An 18,799-nucleotide genomic window follows, 5' to 3' on the forward strand; every position below is an offset into this window, starting at 1 on the left:
TACTCTTCTTAGGCTAGTAAGTGTATTCAATGAATGTTTATGTAATTATGATTATAAATGATTTCTGGTCCTGTGAGTAAATCTGTTTCCAATGAAAATCATTGATGTGTGAAAAACATCACACATGTTTTTCATGTTTCACAAATAAATATTTTCTTGATTTCAGTAATCACTTATCAGGAAGGGAGAGAATGTTTCAGGTAATACTGACCTGCGGTCGTCCTTCAACGTTAAATTTAGGCTAGTGGGACAACCCAAAATTGGAATAGCAAAATAAGTGCCTATAAAGTGAAGAGAAAAATTGAAATGGTAGTGCATATATGGTGTTTCCTAATTTTCAGACACTTTCATTGGTATAAGGGTTAAATGAGTTAATCTGTGTGAAAGCCCTTCTCAAGCTGCAAAATGCAAGAATTCTTAATTATTATTAGGGGTTGGCAAACTTTTTCTGTCCAGATAGTGAGGCTTTGGCTTTGTGGCCATATGATCTCTGTCAAAGCTACTCAACTCTGTCTGTGTAGCACAAAAGCGCTTGTAGATAATACATAAAGGAATGAACGTACCTGTAATTCTATAAAACTTTATTTAAAAACTCATGTAGAGTGAACTTGAACTGTGAGCCTTGGTTTGTTTGCACTTGCCCTAAAAAATAAAAAAGGCTTTGGACTTAAAAAATGTATGTATATAATCAAGTGGACAGTGTTGGAAAAGCTAGATAATGTAAAAGCAAAATCAAAGAATGTAGTGAAAATTCTGTTAATTCAGTGTGAAATAATGTAGTTTTCGATCTTTTTTTTTTTTTTTTCAAAATTGCCTTAGAAAATTTGCTTCATATGTTGTGATATTTGGCAGATACTTTCCAGCTTATGTAAGAAGAAATGCAGCATGTATTTGGAGCATGAAGAGTTACACTATTAACAAGACCTGCTATAATGCTTTTTCATATTTGAGTCTATTTTATGTCTGTGTGTGCATGTGTTTAAGTTGTAATTTTATAAGTAAATTTACTAGATGTGTAAATAAATGTAAAAGGCGACGTTCATTTAAATCTGCAAGTAATGAAAATATCATTAAAAGATGGACCTCCTTAGAGGAGCCAAAAGAACAGATAATTACACTGACATATTCTTTTTTCCTCATGTGTTTTTCTATCGAGGTATATATTTCAAATGCTACTTATAAATAAATTGCTAATTTGAGGTGACTTTTATAAATGACTCATGGATGTGACAGGAATCCTATGGTCCAAGTTGTTAGCCAACTCGTGCCTTTGCTTGCTTTCACATTTAAAATCTAATCTGTGAGAAGGAAGATAATTTGAGTTTGCCATAAAATTTAGTAATGCTAGTTTAGGATAACAAATTCCAAAGCTACTACCATTACCATCTCTTGCTTCTTTTGATATATGATAGAGATGGCCTCAAAGGGGTATATAAATTCTGTGCACCTATTGGTTACCCGTTGGAGTTAATAGTAGGAAAGGATTAAGGATTAACAATCCTGATTTGTGTGTAGGCGGACTATCAACTAAGATACATGTCCCATTTTCCTGAGTGAGAACAGACTGAGAATAAATGCAGTTATATTGAAAAGTTCTAATTTGATAGAGGTGATTTATGGTATTAGTGCCACAGAATAACCTCATGTTAATGTTTCTGCATTTGTTCTATTCTGGTGGTACAATAACAGTTTCGTATGAGGGTGTTAAGCAAGTGTTCATAGGAAAATTGTATTATCTTTTTAGAATTTATTCATCAAAAAAGTTGCTAGGTCCATAAGGAAATGATATTTAGATGATGTATCAACAGAATTTCAGCTAAGGATGAGTAAGATTGACCTGTGTCTTCTTCATTAGTATTCAGCAGTCACTCACAGTTTTAGTTCCACGTGTCTGGCCTTTTTTGCATCACACTATATCATCAGTTCGAAGAGCGGCCTTGGAGACTCTGTTCACTTTATTATCAACACAAGACCAGGTAAGAAGTAATACTACAGTAATCTTGAAATTTTTAGAGATTAATTTTGTAAGATCAATCTGACCACCAGGTTACCCTTGCTTCACATAAATATCAGGAGAATGCTAGGGCTAGTAAAACTGGTATGGTGACTATGTAGATACATAAAAATATAATCATCACAAGGGCAGAAATATTTTAATACTGTTCTAGATTGTATTCCCAGCCCATGGAATATTGCTTAACACAAAGGTGGCTCTCAGTAAGTTTTTGTTGAACCAAAGATTAAATCATCCCTTCCTATCAAAGATCATGTTATTCATTCTTTGCCTGCTCTGTATGGTTGACAGTTGGATGGTTGGCAAAAACCATCCCAGGTTAGAAAGCTACCTGTGAAGCTCTGCAGTGTGACTTGAAAAGACTGATAATACAATTGCTAGGCACTTACTTCCTTTTAAGGAATACTCAGTCTTAAGAGCATTTTATTTCCAAGGAGTAACACATTGAAATGCCTACAGAGAACCTTCAGGTAATATCACTGTGTAAATAGAAATCTGTTATGAGCTGAGTAATCCTTGCCCTGTCTGTAAAAGGCTTCACATTCCTGTTTTAAAAATAGACCTAAAGGTCAAACAAAATACTAGAATTTAGGGAAACATCATAAGGAATCCATTTCTTATGCTGTTACTTACAGGTGCTGCAGTTTGAGCCAGTGGTCTTTAAAAAACAATGGTTAATTTTCTTTTAGACTATATATTAATACTGTGGATAAATGTCTCTTTTGTGTTCATCAACCATGCATTCCTATGTGAATTAGGAATATTCCATGTAGACCTACTTTAATTTATAGCATGGTATTGTGTTGCACTACCATGAATCAACATTTGTAAATTTCCTTTTGCATTATCATTTTTGTCTGATCAGAATCTTCTAAGAAAAAACTATCATGTCCATTTTATTAATATAATGCTTAGTTGATCAGGCATGGGTTCTGAGTTTTCACATTATTATTATTTTTTTTTTTTTCGGTTTTGTGAGTTTGGCCTGAGTGTTTTTGATGTAAATATTTTTAAATTCACTTTAGATAGACCTGTTAAAATGATCACATTTCTTCCCTTCATATTGTTGTTTTGTTTTTTTAATACACTTTACTTTTAGGAGCAATTTTAGGTTTACAGAAAAGCTGAGCAGAAAGTCCATAGTTCCTATATGCCCCTACCCATATGCACAGTTTCCCCTTTAGCTAACATGCATTAGTGTAGTGCATTTGTTGCAGTTGATGAACCAGTATTGATACATTATTAACTAAAGCCCACAGTTTACACTAGGGATTACTATTTATAGTGTAGATTCTATGGGTTGACATATGTACAGTGGTATGTGTTCACCTTGAGAATATCATAAGGAATAGTTTCACTGCGCTAAAAAATGCCTGTGCTGCACCTGTGCATTTCCACTTTTCCTCCCTTCACAGCGTTAGCAACCACTACTCTTTTATTGTTCTCATACTTTTCCCTTTTCCAGAATACCACATAGTTAGAGTTACGTAGTATGTGGGCTTCCCTGGTGGCTCAGATAAAGAATCTGCCTGCAATGCAGGAAACTTGGGTTTGATCCCTGGGTTGGAAAGATCCCCTGGAGAAGGAAATGGCTACCCATTCCAGTATTCTTGCCTGGAGAATTCCGTGGACAGGGGAGCCTGGCAGGCTGCAGTCCATGGGGTGGCAAAGAGTTGGACACGACTGAGCCACACACACATGTAGTATATTGCCTTTTAATAGTGGCTTCTGTTTCATTTAGCATTACAAAATTAAGGTTTCTCTATGTCTTTTTTATAACTTGATAGTTAATTTCTTTTTATCACTTTATAATATTGCATTGTATGGATGTGACACAGTTCATATATTCACCTGTTAAAGGATATTTTCATTTCTTTCTGTTTTTATCAGTTTGAATGAAGTTTTAAACATTTGTGTGTCGGTTTTGGTATGGGCATAGTTTTCAGTGCACTTGGGTAAATACTAAAGCGCACAATTGCTGGATCATATGCTAAGAATATATTTAATTTTATAAGAAAACGTCTTCCAAAAATGTCTGTACCAATTTACATTTCCACCATCAATGAATTAGGAGTTTCTGTTGCCGTATATCCTCCCCCCAGCAATTGATGTTGTCAGTGTTGTTGACTTTAGCCTTTCTATAAGTGTGTAGTGGTATCTCACTATAGTTTAAACTTGAAGTTCTCTAATGATATATGATGTTGAACATCTTTTCATATGCTTATCTTTAGTAATTTTGTTTTGTTTTGCAAAACCGTAAGACTTTATAAGGAAGATAGCCTGAATCTTACAACTTATCCCACCATAAGTACGTATGCATATATGCTTGTCTCTAAAATGTTTTTGTATAGAACCACAGTTAATAAGTTATTTATAAATTCTCTTTTTTAAAAAAATTATTTGCCTGCACCACATGGCTTGGAGGATCCTAATTCCTTGACCAGGGATGGAATCTGGGCCCTGGGCAGTTGAAGCATGAAGTCCTAACCACTGGACTGCCAGGAAATTCCTGAAATCTCATTTGTATTAGGCTCTTTTATGACATACTTTGAAGATAAATTGTTTAATCCCTGTGCCTTTATCTCTGATGTTAACATGTGAAAGTATTAGCAAGTCTGGCTTCTCAGGGAGTATGAAATAAGAACTCTTAGGCAAACCAAATTAATTTTATTTGGTAATGACTTAAAAGGAGAAGGCAATGGCACCCCACTCCAGTACTGTTGCCCGGAAAATCCCATGGATGGAGGAGCCTGGTAGGCTGCAGTCCATGGGGTCGCATAGAGTTGGACATGACTGAAACGACTTAGCAGCAGCAGCAGCAGCAGCAGCAGCAGCAATGACTTAAAATCAGGATGTAACTTTTTTTTGGGGGGGCTGAACTAAGAGCTTGACAAAGTGAAGTAATTTATCATTTGTTTTTCCTTTTTTAAAAAAGTTTTTATTGGAGTTTAGTTTATCATGTGTGAGCTTCTGCTGTGCAGCAAAATGAATCATACGTATATATTCATTTTTTTAGGTTCTCTTCCCATGTAGAGCATTACTTGATTTTACTTTCTATAGACTGTATTTATTCATGCAAGTTTATATATGAATGTATATGTTTATCTGTAAATTACTTCACTGGAATGTCTAGATTAATTCGTGTTCATAACCACTATATTTAATAGTGGTTTTAGTCAGAACTCAACTTAGGAACCCTTCCCTGGTGGCTCAGAGGATAAAGCATCTGCCTGCCATGCGGGAGACCCGGGTTTGATCCCTGGGTTGGGAAGATCCCCTGGAGAAGGAAATGGCAACCCACTCCAGTATTCTTGCCTGGAGAATCCCATGGACAGAGGAGCCTGGTGGGCTACAGTCCACGGGGTCGCAAAGAGTCGGACGTGACTGAGCAACTTCTCTTTCTTTCAACTAGGAAAATATATTCTGGACATTAACCTCTAGTTTAGCCATATTTTGTTGACTGGGTAAGCTTTTCCATTCTCTTTGCATCAGAGTCACCTTCTGAGTCATTGAAAATTTTAGTACATAAAAGTATTGATTTTTATTTAAAAGGCAAGCATTAGCATGATGCTTATAAATTTAGCATGAAGATATACATGAGATTGAGTTGGAATTTGGGGGCATATTTAGTCCAGGATGTAAGAAAATTTACTGTATGCATATTTAGAGAAGGGAATAAAGACCAAAAAAACAGAGCTGACTGAGACTTTGGCATTTGAGAACATTAGCATAATTAGGTATTGGTCAGATTTTATAAAGGTATGAAAAGAGAGCAAAGTTTAAATATTTATCTAACTTTCAATAAATATTGGTTGGACAAATAAAACAAGGCGTTACAAGTTGTCTAATTATAGAATTGGGTTTTGTTTTTTGGCAGTGGGCCAAAATAGGATTTCAGACAAAATTAGTAGAGGAGCTGAGAACTCAGTATGATTCATAACTTTGATGTAGCTTCTTTCCAGGTTTTCTTCCCTGCAACCCCATATCATTTGATATGGAGATAGAAATGATGATACCTACTGACATGAATCAGGTATTCATGGTACATGATAATCAGATTGCTGCTCCCCCCCGCCGCCCACATCTACACACTTTATGGGTGTGCTTGTGGGAAGATAAAAGAGGGGGCATAGCAAAACGGTGCTGGCAAGATCTTATCCCACTTTAAGATGCCAATTTTTCCAGTTAGGGATTTATTGCAATCCTACAATTGTGGGAAATTTTCCATATTACCAACTATTCCTTGTGACTTTGATTATTCTCATAATCAAGGTAGAATTCTTCAACAGTTATTTTAGTGCCTACTATGTGCCTACAATTTTCTAGATACTGATTGGTAAGAGAAAATTTCTGTTTCCTTCTGTAGAGCTTAAAACAGGAAGGTAAGCAAGACAGAAGAAGACAACTAGATAGGCCCTTATAATTACATAGTGGCCATTTTATAAAGCCATCATTACATAATGAGGGAAGGGTCTGGTAGGGGAAGAAGGTGGTGCTGCTGGATCCCTACTAGTGAGGTGAGTAAAGGTCAAGGAAGTGTCTTTCTGAAAGTACAGTTGAAACTGAGACCTGAAAGATGAATGGAATTTACCAGGTGAAGAGCAGGGTAACAGTCAGAGGAAGAACATATACAGGAGTGAGCATGATGGCACTAAAGAGGAAGGGAAAGGAAACTGGTCTGGCTGAAGGACTGAGCACAAGGGGATGTAGATGGCCAAAAGTTTCACCTTGATTTTGTAAATATAGTGACATGTCCAACGGTCTTATTTTTGCTTGTCATCAGTGTTCCTTATTCTGAGTTCCACAAAGGCAGAGTGAAGGCAGGAACACCAGTCGCAATAAAGGAGCTGTACAGAGACTGCCCCATTCTCTTTACACTAAATAAGTATCAGGCATTCCCCTGAGTATTCCCACAGATGCCCACCACTCCATCTGACCCTCATTATAAAAATGACATAAAGTGCTAATACTGTGTCAATTATTTAACATAAACCAAAATATTTTTTAAAGCCCTCTTAAAATGTGAATTCACTTATAACTTGAGTTGTAGTATAGCTTATAGTTAATTTAAACCTGGTAAAGTAAACAGTCTGTGGTAAGAATTTTTCTGTAATATGGATTATACTCTGCTAGACTACTACTGAGGAGAAGGCAATGGCACCCCACCCCAGTATTCTTGCCTGGAAAATCCCATGGACAGAGGAGCCTGGTAGGCTGCAGGCCATGGGGTTGCTAAAAGTCAGGCATGACTGAGCGACTTGACTTTTAGTTTCATGCATTGGAGAAGGAAGTGGCAACCCACTTCAGTGTTCTTGCCTGGAGAATCCCAGGGACAGAGGAGACTAGTGGGCTGCCGTCTGTGGGGTTGCACAGAGTCAGACACGACTGAAGCGACTTAGCAGCAGCAGCTGCAGCAGACTACTACTGAAGTCATCAAAACTTTCCAGACTGCCTAAGATTAGAAGGGAAATTTGTGACTAGTAGACTCCTAGTTAGTAGCATACTAGAAGTCCACTGACTATTTTTTAAAATTCTGGGATGGAAAATCCCAACGTGGTTAATTTGTAAGCAATTTAAAGTATTGTACCCCTCACTGTACCCCACTCCTAACCAATTCAGTTTAATAAACCTGTAAATAAAAAGCAACATTAGATTACCTGCCTAAGTCAGTGTCTCCTGGAAGACAGGCACAAAATTTATGAAAACAGGTAAACCAACTTTCAGATTTGCAAGAGGCAGGGTGTTTCTGGATTGGCCAAATTGTACTTAATGATTTTTGGAGAAAATACTAACAGTGAGCTGAAGCATGTAACTTTTTGTAACAATAACTAAAAGGAGATGCTTGCACAATTGTTCAGATAGAATAGCCTCAGCTGTTTTCTCAGCTTTATTTTGTAACTTGTATTTTCTGCTAGGCAGACTTTATGTTGTATTGCTGGAGAAATCTGCATTTTTAAAAATACTCGTTCCTGTGATGATAGTGACCTGCATATTCTGGGTTGGATTTTTTGTTTGGTTGGGCTTTTGGTTTCTCTTTATTTTTTAAATTTTATTTTCCTCTTTATTTATTGACTTGACTTTATAAAGCAAAATTAAACAGAAAATACAGAATGCCCATCTGTATACCTCCTGCCCTCCCCTACATAGCTGCTGCCACCATCAACATCACACACCAGAATGTTACAGTTAGTGAACGAACGTTGATATGTCATTATCAACCAATCCGTAGTTATATTAGGCTTCACTTTATTTTTCTGGGCTGTGCCAATAGCTTATAGGATCTTAGTTTCCTGACCAGGAATTGAATCCCGGCCCTTGGCAGTGAAAGCACTGTCCTAACCACTGGACCTGCAGGGAGTTCCCTTGGCTTCACTCTTGATGTTACGTGTTCATTTTACTGATTTTCACAGATGTGTGATGATCTTTCCATTATTATATCTTACAGAATAGTTTCTCTACCATAAAAACACCCTGTGTTCTTTCATTCATTTATTCCTTTGGTTTTTTTAAATAATTATAAAGTAGAATTTACTACAGTAACAAAGTTTATAGCCTGAGAAGACTACTACAATTTATATTACATTCACTATTTATTAATATGGGGGGGGGAATCTTCATCTATAGGTATGGCTTTGGGATCTACAAGCAACTGTTTTGATTTCCAGTGATGAGGTTAGGGGTGGATTAAGAGAACTGGTAAATATGGTAGGGGGAAATGAGAAGAAATTATTGGAGAGTAACATTAAATTATTTGCTTAGTGCTATTACAGCTTTCCTAATTGTGCCTGTTCTCTGCTGAGGAAAGGAGAACTTTTCTTCTTTCCAACGTCCCTTTCCCTTTCAATGAAAAGTAGTTCTTTAAGGCATCCCCTGTCCCTGAGCAGGCTCCCCCCAGCTGATGATTTTGCAGTCTGTTTTAAATTTCTTTCAAGCCATTTTGAGAAAGGTGAAAAAAAGAAGACCAGGGTTATTAGTTTCCTACTGGCAAGAGAACTATAGGTAGCTTTCTGAGTTATGCATTATCCCTAGACCTTCTCACTTTCTGGAAATTCAGTTAAACATTTTCCAAATGTCTCTTCAGTCTCTTCCAGACAGTTCAGTTCAGTTGCTTAGTCGTGTCCGACTGTTTGCAACCCTGTGAACTGCAGCACGCCAGGCCTCCCTGTCCATCACCAACTCCCAGAGTTTACCCAAACTCATGTCCATTGAGTCAGTGATGCCATCCAACCATCTCATCCTCTGTCATCCCCTTCTCCTCCTGCCCTCAATCTTTTCCAGCATCAGGGTCTTTTCAGATGAGTCAGCTCTTTGTATCAGGTGGCCAAAGTATTGGAGTTTCAGCTTCAATATCAGTCCTTCCAGACCCAGGACTGATCTCCTTTAGGATGGACTGGTTGGATCTCCTTGCAGTCCAAGGGACTCTCAAGAGTCCTCTCCAACACCACAGTTCAAAAGCATCAATTCTTCTGTGCTCAGCTTTCTTCCAGACAACATAGTTTTTATTTTTTAAAAATTGTGGAAGTATGTGATGTTAAGTACTGTGAACTAGTTAATAAAATTTTTAGTTCTTATTCAGTGAGCTTGTAATTTGTACAGTAGACAACATGAGATTCCTTTTCTACAGTTCTGAGCACACAGTGGATTTAGTTAAGCACCATTTGATTGCTTGATTTGGATGGGCTTTTGATTTGTTGAGAAATTCCTTAGATTGAGGTTTAAACCTGAGCTTAAGGAAATCCCTGAAGCGGAAAGCAAAATATTATACATAAGTATGTATATAAATGTATTTTTCTAAGAGAAGATTGTGCATAGTCTTTCCCTGATTTTCAGAGGGTCCTTAACCCAAAATAAATTAGGAACTTTGGCTTTAATTTTGTAGTGAACTCAAAGTTGAGTTTTCTAGATTGGATATTATCTCACAGTTCTTTCCTTGCATTAATGATGAGCACATACAACTTAAGCTGATTATCTAGCACAACTCTAGTGTGATCATTTATCAAATTTCCCTGACAGAGCAGTGATACACAATGAAACCAAAGAGATGTAACTGGTTAGAGCTTGCTCCCGTATACAGGATGATTTCAGTTTATTAGAAGCAAAATTCATTGTTGTTAATCAGACTTTCTCCAGGTTCCTAGAGACTGTATGCCATTTAACTTCTCCAAATCACTGGAATAATACGGTGTTTTTGCTCAGAATCTTGTCAAAATTTATCACCAGTTGAACGTTTTTGATGAATTCATAACAGTCTTTTCATGGTAGTACTTCTGTTATTTGACTTAAAACTTTTAAAATAAGCTAATGCTGCAGAATTATGTTATAATTTTGATTTTTCTTTTTTTTAGAACTCTTCATCTTGGCTTACACCTATCCTTCCTGATATGCTTCGACACATATTTCAGTTTTGTGTTTTAGAAAGCAGCCAGGAAATTCTGGACCTCATTCACAAGGTATGTGGTGAATATATCTGTACTCCTTTTCCCAGTACCTTGGTAGATGTAAAAATTTTTTTTCATAATTCTGTACAGTTATTGATCAGGGATTTAAGAAGTTAGAAATCATCCAAGACATTTTAATAGTCTGGAGATCAAGGAAATAGACTTTTTATGGATTATAATGGTTAAGTCCTGGTTAGTTGTGTGACACATTAGGCAGGTGTTTTAAGCACTTTCTTCATAGCCTCAATACAGAAAATAAAAAATGAAGAAAAGACAACTTTTTTCCATCATTTATTTTGCTTTCTATCAGGATGTTTATCTGTCCTAAAGAGTATCTTTTGAGATTTATTGGTAATATATAGAGTCTGTTGTCATAATTTAGACTTGTACTTTTTCCTTTTATTTAGGAATATTGGTCGTATGTGTTGGAACCTATAAAGAATAGCCACTTGATATGTTTAATAACATTTATGGGAGGAAATGGCACTGTTGTACCTTTAATATCTGTTAACGTAGTCTTGAATCACTGGCCTTTGAAGTGGCTCATTGTTAACAGCTGTGGGTTAACATTGGTGGTGTTTCTACATGCTGGCCCTAGCCCATTTAATGTTAGGCATCAAGAAAAGTGCCTGAGTGCTCTAGAGCCATGCTCTGCAACAAGAGAAGCCACTGCAGTGAGAAGCCCCTGCAGCACCAAGGACCCAGCACGACCATAAATAAATAAATAAATAAAATTATTTTTTTTAAGTGCTTTATTGAGTAAGATCATGAATCAGGATTCACATTGTTTTTAATTTATACTAGGATATTACTCTAGTATATTACTCTGATATGGCTTCCCTCATAGCTCAGTTGGTAAAGAATCCACCTGCAATGCAGCAGACCCCGGTTTGATTCCTGGGTCGGGAAAATCTCCTGAAGAACGGATAGGCTACCCACTCCAGTATTCTTGGGCTTCCTTTGTGGCTCAGCTGGTAAAGAATTCGCCTGCAATGTGGGAGACCTGAGTCTGTCCCTGGGTTGGGAAGATCCCCTGGAGAAGGGAAAGGCTACCCGCTCCAGTATTTTAGCCTGGAGAATTCCATGGACTGTAAAGTCCATGGGGTCACAAAGAGTTGGACACAATTGAGTAACTTTCATTACTCCAATATATTGGATATTACTAGGATATTACTCTAGCATATACTAAGGGTATTCTCTAAATTTAGCAGGAGCTGTTTTATATTGAAGCATGTATTGAATATAGGAATGCAGTAGAGCTTTATGATACAAAGAAAGGATTCCAGATATTTACTGAAATTTTGATAACTTTTTTATGGGTATTTTAAAAAATGATTTTCATAAAATACTGAGGAAAACACTTTGTATTCTTTTTTAAAAAACTTTCTTTTGTATTACTTTTTTTTAGTATACAAACTTATCTACCCTAAAACAGTATTTCAAAGTAAGCCTATATGTTGAATTTTAAAATTAATTTTTGTGCTATTTCCTACTTTTTTTTTTTCAATTCAGTATCACTAAAAGTATTAGGTTTTATTAGGCCTTGCTAGAAAAATTTCATTTTCTTGTTCCCTTCTCATTCTGCAGGTTTGGATGGAATTGTTGAGCAAGGCTTCAGTTCAGTATGTGGTAGCGGCTGCTTGTCCATGGATGGCTGCATGGCTTTGCTTAATGATGCAGCCTTCTCATTTACCTATTGATTTAAATATGTTGCTGGAAGTAAAAGCTAGAGCCAAAGTAAGTGTAGAGGAACATAATGTATTTGTATGTTCAACTTATAATTTTTAATACAGTAACTGTTAAGAAATCTGTATTGCTTTATTGTAAGTGTGATATTATTATTGTAACAGAAGGAAAAATTATTTTATTGGCACCTTGACAAAATGCATAGTAATTTTTATCCATTAAAGTTTTGTGAAAGAACTGTATTCTAGTGGAATTATAACAAATGAGATTATTTTTTATGTTGTCTGTTAAATTTTAATGGTAAATCTTTAATTATTATTTTCCTCCCTTATTCACTTAGGAAAAAACAGGTGGTAAGGTGCGCCAGGGCCAAAGCCAGAGTAAAGTGCTTCAGGAGTACATTGCAGGTGCAGACACCGTCATGGAAGACCCCACCACCAGGGACTTTGTTGTTATGCGGGCCAGAATGATGGCCGCCAAGTGAGTATACATAAATCCAAAAGTCATTTAACCAAAAGATTCCTCCCATGTGTCTGTCAGTCCTTCCTCCATCATACTAGAGTAAGAAAAAAATTAAACAGTAAGAAAACATTTTTCATTCTTTTGAAGTTTTAAAACTAAGATTTGTAATTTTTGGTGCACATATACTTTAATATTTAAGCTTAGGTGAAGTCATCTTAAATGGCAGATACTAAAATTTGTTTGGGAAGGCAGCCGAACAGTTGCACAGTCCACAACAAAATTTGAACAGCTAGGCCACATAACTGTGTTTTCAGGTCTGAAAATCTCCTTTGTTTGTTTTGTTGTTTTAGTTGCTAAGTCATGTTCGACTCTTTGTGACCCCATGAGCTGTTGCCCTCCAGGCTCCTCTGTCCATGGGATTTCCCGGGCAAAAATACTTGGAGTGGTTTGCCACTTCCTTCTCCAAGGATTTGTATTTTTTTTTTATGAAGATAAGATAGGAGTTAAGTCTTCCCTGGGAAAAGTTATAGCTTCAGTAGGGGAAACTTTTTTATAAAGTAATTTTATAATTATATAAAGTAATTTTATAATTTTATAAAGTAATTTTTATAGTAACTTCTTTTTTTCTCCCTCTTAGGCTGTTAGGAGCCCTTTGTTGCTGTATTTGTGATCCAAGTGTAAATGTGGTAACCCAAGAAATTAAACCAGCAGAATCCCTTGGCCAGTTACTACTCTTCCATTTGAACTCCAAATCTGCCTTACAGAGAATTAGTGTAGCTTTGGTAATCTGTGAATGGGCTGCTTTACAGAAGGTAAGATTTTGCCCCCAAATAAATGAAGACAACCTAAACTAGGTTCCATTAGCTATTAGGATGATTTTCATTGTATTTTACAAACAGAAAAGTGAAAATTTTCTGTTAAAAAATTGAACATTTATAGAAAAGTATTCCAAGTTATACTGAAACATTGTTTCTCTCTCATTTGCCTTTAACCCTAGCCTTTTTTCTTAGAACCCCCCATTTTGTACCTGAGAACTACAAAACGTAAGAGGCTTTGAGAGCTAGAAGTCCATTTGTATGAGTAGTAGCAAGGGCAGATTTTTGGTCACAGGAAGAATAAAATCAGCACATTTAAACCCAAATCTTTGTATTTCCAAATAAACCATTCCCTTGCAGCCCCTTTAATTTTTAACTTCTAGTAAGATGTATTGATTTTGTGTAAGACTTGCTTCTGTAAATCAAAGAAACTTCCTGCTGGCTTTGTTTATTCCATTGACTGGAATTCTGGAAATTTAACTGTCTGCACTTGCTGTGAGAGTTGCTTGTTACTGCCTCTTAACAGTTTGTCAAAGCTGTGTCTAAAAGTAATTGAGCCATGCTCTATTGCAGCTGAAACCCCAGCTTTGCCTCTGGAAAGAAGCAAGGCTCATCTGTTTTTAGGCAGGACGTGGTGTGCTGGAGAGGCAGTGATGCTGTGTTTTTGTGCCTCTCAGACTCAGCAGCAAGTGTTGACAGTTCGGTTTCTGGACCCTCACAGAGCTTCTCTGGACTTACTCTGTGAAGCCCAGGCTGATCACCCAGATCCCACAGAATCCCTCATGGCTCACCACTGAGGTCATTCCCCCTCTGGTTGGGGCAGGCAACAACCAGAGAGAGTGGGAAGGGTTAGTTAAATTTGGGGGCAGGTGAGTAGCTTTTAAATTATATATCCATTTCTACAGTATGGCATGTGAAACTATGGGTTCAATTGTTAAGAAATCTAATGAGTTTTTAAATAACATTTTTTAGTGCATGCTAAGTGTTCTTTTCTGACTGATTTCTTTTTACAGTTGTATATTTTTAAATCTGTCTTGGAATAAATTCAGAATAAAGTAAGAGTAATTAGGTGGAAAATTTAATGGAATTGTAATAGTTCCATGTGCATGTTCTGTAGTCATTCATATTAAAATTTTAGAGTAGTTTGGGTGTGTTACCTTTTCTCTGTGAAACTAACTATGTTCTGGGAGATAACAGAATATAGATTCAAAAACAATAGAAATTTAGACTTGGTAGTTTGCAAGTGAAGATTATGCATTTCTAGAATTACATTTACGTATTGGCCCTGAATATTTGTTGTCTGTTACATTTTAGGAGTGTAGAGCTGTTACCCTAGCTGTGCAGCCACGTTTGCTTGATACCCTTTCAGAACATTTGTATTATGATGAAATTGCCATTCCATTTACACGAATGCAAAATGAGTGTAAACAGCTTATTTCATCATTAGCTGATGCACATATTGAAGTTGGTAATAGAGTAAACAACAACGTTTTTACAATTGATCAAGCTAATGACCTGGTGAGTAAAGAAGTGACTTTCTTAATTTTAGAGCATGAAATAAGATAAGAAATTTGTCAATGTCATGTTTACCACAAAAACACGTAATTTGTTGAATCTATTTGTGGCTTGGTAGCCTATCATATTGGAGAAGGAAATGGCAACCCACTCCAGTGTTCTTGCCTGGAGAATCCCAGGGACGGCGGAGCCTGGTGGGCTGCCGTCTATGGGGTCGCACAGAGTCGGACATGACTGAAGCGACTTAGCAGCAGCCTATCATATATTCAGAATAAAGTAAGAGTAATTAGGTGGAAATTTTAATGGAATTAAATTCCCTTTGGAAAGGTTATTTCATTGTATTGACTTTTCTTCAAACAAGAGAATGGGGAAAGGATTTTTTTAAAAAAAAATCTCAGCTTTGACAAACCAATACACCTTTATTAGCAAAAGCTGTTGCCTTTTGTCATTTCTCAGTTTTGCCTAAGACTGGCAGAGTATGGGGGAAAAAATGTTTCTGAGTATTTCTCCTCCCCCTTCCTAACTTACAGTGAAAACATTCAAACATAAGAGAATTATACAATTAATATTCATACACCTACCAACTAGATTCCAGTTAACACCTTACTAAATTTGCTTTATCATATATGTATTAATTGCAATATGCAACCATTAATCCATATTTTTGATGTATTTCTAAATAAGTCGCAGAGAGCTATCAGTACACCTCAACTAAAATTCAGGGTTTTCCCTTTTTTTGCTCTTTCTTGTGTCATTTAACTAAAATTTAGTTTTTACGGTTATTTGCTCTTTCTTTGAGGTAAAACTTATATTCTATGAATTGTACAAATCTTCAATGGAATATATGATGAATTTTAACAGAAATGTATACCTTTGAAACCCAAACCTCTGTCAAGATACAGCCAGTGCCATACCCACTTCCCAGTCAATCTCCTGCCCTCAGAGAACCCTAGTTCTGGTTTCTCATGCATCATAGATTACTTTTGCCTGTTCTTGAATTTCATATAAATGGAACCATACACTCTGTGCTGTTCAATGTAAGGATCTTTTTCAGCATGATATTTTTTAAAATCATCTGTGATGTTACATGTATCAGTAGTTCATTCTTTTGTATTGCTGAGTTTTCTTGCATTGTATAAACATGCCACAGTAAGTGTAAGCCCTTCTCCTGATGAACACTTGGGCTGCTCCAAGTTTTCAGCTGTTGTGAACAGAGCTGCTGTAAACATTTTTGTATAAGTTTTTAAGACATGTTTTCATCTCTCTTGGATAAATACATAGTGGCATTGCTGGGTCATAGGCTGAGATGTTTATTTAGTTTTATAAACAATTGCAGTTTCCCAAAAGTGGCTGTATCATTTTACCTTCTAATCAGCAATATATGAGAGTTTTGGTTGCTCCACATCATCACCAACAGTTGGTGGTGGTCACTCCTTGTAATTTTTGCCTTTCTGGTGGTTGTGTGACAGTGGCATTGTGGCTTTTAACTTGGCATTTCCTTGATGACTAATAAGTGTAAAACTTTTTTGTGTCTTATTCACCATTTGTTGATCTTCCTTTCCAAAATGTGTTTTCAGCTCTTGTCTATTTTTAATTAGGTTCTCTTTTTATTATTGAGTTGGGAGTTTTTTTTATATATTTTGGATACCAATCCTTATCATATAGATGCTTTCAGAACATTTTCTCCCAATATAAGGCTTGCTTTGTCTTTGAATGAGCAGGTATTTTTAAGTTTGATGAAGTCTCATTTATCAGTTGTTTTCTTTTATGGTCATTGTGTTCTGTGATCTAAGGTACCTTTTCTTGTTTCCAAGTGACGAAGGTATTCACACACATTTTCTTCTAAAGCATTGTAGTTTTAATGTTTAATCATCCATATTTACGTTTATGTATAGTGCTAAATAGAGACTGCATTGTTTCATATAGATACCTAATTTTTTCATTGTCATTTATTGAAAAGATTTTCCTTTTTCCATTGTATTGTTTTGTTTCCTTTGTCAAAAATTATTTGAAATGGATGTGTGGTTCTGTATCTGGGCTCTATTTGTTCATTCTGTTTGTCTCTCTGTATGCCAGCAGCAGTGTTTGCATTGCTGTATCTTTGTATTTAGTAAGTCTTTGAGGTTAGGTAGTGTGAAAGAGTTCTTCCTGAGTTATAGAATCAGAAGTTCAGCTACTTTACTTGAGTTAATCCTGTGAAGGAGCATATTTCATTTCTTATCCCCCTTTCTTATTTAAAAAAAAAAAACACACACACAATATAGTTGAAATTGTTTTTGGTTTCTTTCACCTGTGAGAAAAAGCTAAAATTGCTCCAGTCTTCTTTATTGTTTTTATATAATTTCTCCTTTTTGCCTCCCCTTCCCCATGTTTTGCTTTCTTAGAATAAAATCTCAAATTTTCTTTAAGGTCTGGGGTCCCTTTTTAGTGTTTCTGACAAGATTTTTTTTACAGCTATTACATGGCCTTTTAAAGCTTTTCTTATTCAGATCTCTTAGTCCCTAGTGGAACTACTGTTCTGTTTCATCAACTTCCTTAGTCCAGTGGTTTTAACCTAGGATATCAGAGTCTCCAGAAGAGCATATTTGAGGGAAGAACAGTTTTAAAAGATTAATCTTGGCCCTGGCTAAGAGTTGTTCTTTGTATCTTTCTTTGCATTCCTGTTTTTCTCTTACCTGCCAGATACAGGATTTGTCTCTCACTGTTCGCATAATTTAGTTCTTATCCATGGGCTGTACTGTCTTCTCTTGATCTTTTATGTTCTTCAGTTAGGCATTTTTGTTTGGATATCTCACTGTCATTTCAAACTTAACACCACCAAAACTGGAATTTATTTTTTAACAGAAAATAGCCCTTTTTATCCACAGTCTCAAATCTTGTTAACATTTCCTTTCAGAAAGTTTCATGTGTTTGTTCTTTCTCTGTTTCCATCACTGCAACCCAGTCAAAGGCCTTAGTATTTTATGACTAGGTCCTGACTCATCTCTCAGGCTCCAGGCAGTCTCTGGTTCATTTCACCCTGCCTGCTGTGCCAGACGAGTGAAGTTCTTAGTGCCATTCTGAACACATCTCTCCCCTACTTAAAAACATTATTTTCTTTTTCCTTGATTTTGGTTTTTTCCTTTCTTTCAACACCACCTCTAAACTCCCCATCTCTTTTCTCATTATTTCTCAAACTTCCTCCACTTAAGCCTAGTTAGTTTTGCTCTTGCAAAAGTACACCACCCATGTTCACTTTCTTTGCTTCACTTATTCTCTCTTCCATGTTTGAACTCCTCTTCCCTTTGCCAGAAATTCCCTACCCTCAACCCTGTATGCTCATCCCAAGTTCATTTCTTGACGTTCTTTCATCTAAGCCCTGTGCTTAAGCCATGATGACTGCTATCAGTTCCTTGAACAGTGCCTCGACTTCCACTCACTACCTCAGCTCTTTTTTCCAAGATGTCCTCATAACTCCAGACTTAACTATTGTTTAAAAACCTAGCATAAGTGTTACTGCCTCTAACAAGCTTTCATTGCTTTTGTCATCTGAGAAGAGGTAAGCTGCCCTTGGGCTCCCACAGCAACTTGCACTTACCTTAGTTTCATGCTGTATTCTTTGTTTACCTGTGTGTCTCCCACATTAGTCTCCACATTTTTTTGAGTGTATAAAGACATTGGTTTTACTCATGTTTTAGTATTACTCATTAAATATTCGTTGACTGAATGAATAAATGGAAATTGGAAAGCTTTACCTAAGCTGCCTATAATCATTGAAAATTGACAGAAGCATAGTGTATTTAGGACAGTGTTTTAAACTTTTAGTAGTGAAACCCTGTTTCAAATAATCTTATGCAGAGCTTGAACACATAAAACAGACAAAGCAAAGT

At 36.3% G+C, this 18,799-nt stretch overlaps 1 protein-coding gene across 2 annotated transcripts in view; it reads left to right on the plus strand.

Moving 5' to 3' along the window:
- Nucleotides 1–18,799, plus strand: part of BTAF1 (B-TFIID TATA-box binding protein associated factor 1) — an 87,785-nt gene that overhangs the window by 40,411 nt on the left and 28,575 nt on the right. For both annotated transcript variants that reach the window (XM_059881985.1, XM_024986069.2), the window contains exons 14-19: nt 1,856–1,976; nt 10,360–10,464; nt 12,040–12,189; nt 12,479–12,618; nt 13,238–13,412; nt 14,730–14,933. In XM_059881985.1, coding sequence (XP_059737968.1) covers nt 1,856–1,976; nt 10,360–10,464; nt 12,040–12,189; nt 12,479–12,618; nt 13,238–13,412; nt 14,730–14,933 — 895 coding nt within the window. The remainder of the gene's footprint in view (nt 1–1,855; nt 1,977–10,359; nt 10,465–12,039; nt 12,190–12,478; nt 12,619–13,237; nt 13,413–14,729; nt 14,934–18,799) is intronic.

The sequence above is a fragment of the Bos taurus genome, chromosome 26, assembly GCF_002263795.3.
Source record: "Bos taurus isolate L1 Dominette 01449 registration number 42190680 breed Hereford chromosome 26, ARS-UCD2.0, whole genome shotgun sequence".
Classification (NCBI taxonomy): domain Eukaryota; kingdom Metazoa; phylum Chordata; class Mammalia; order Artiodactyla; family Bovidae; genus Bos; species Bos taurus.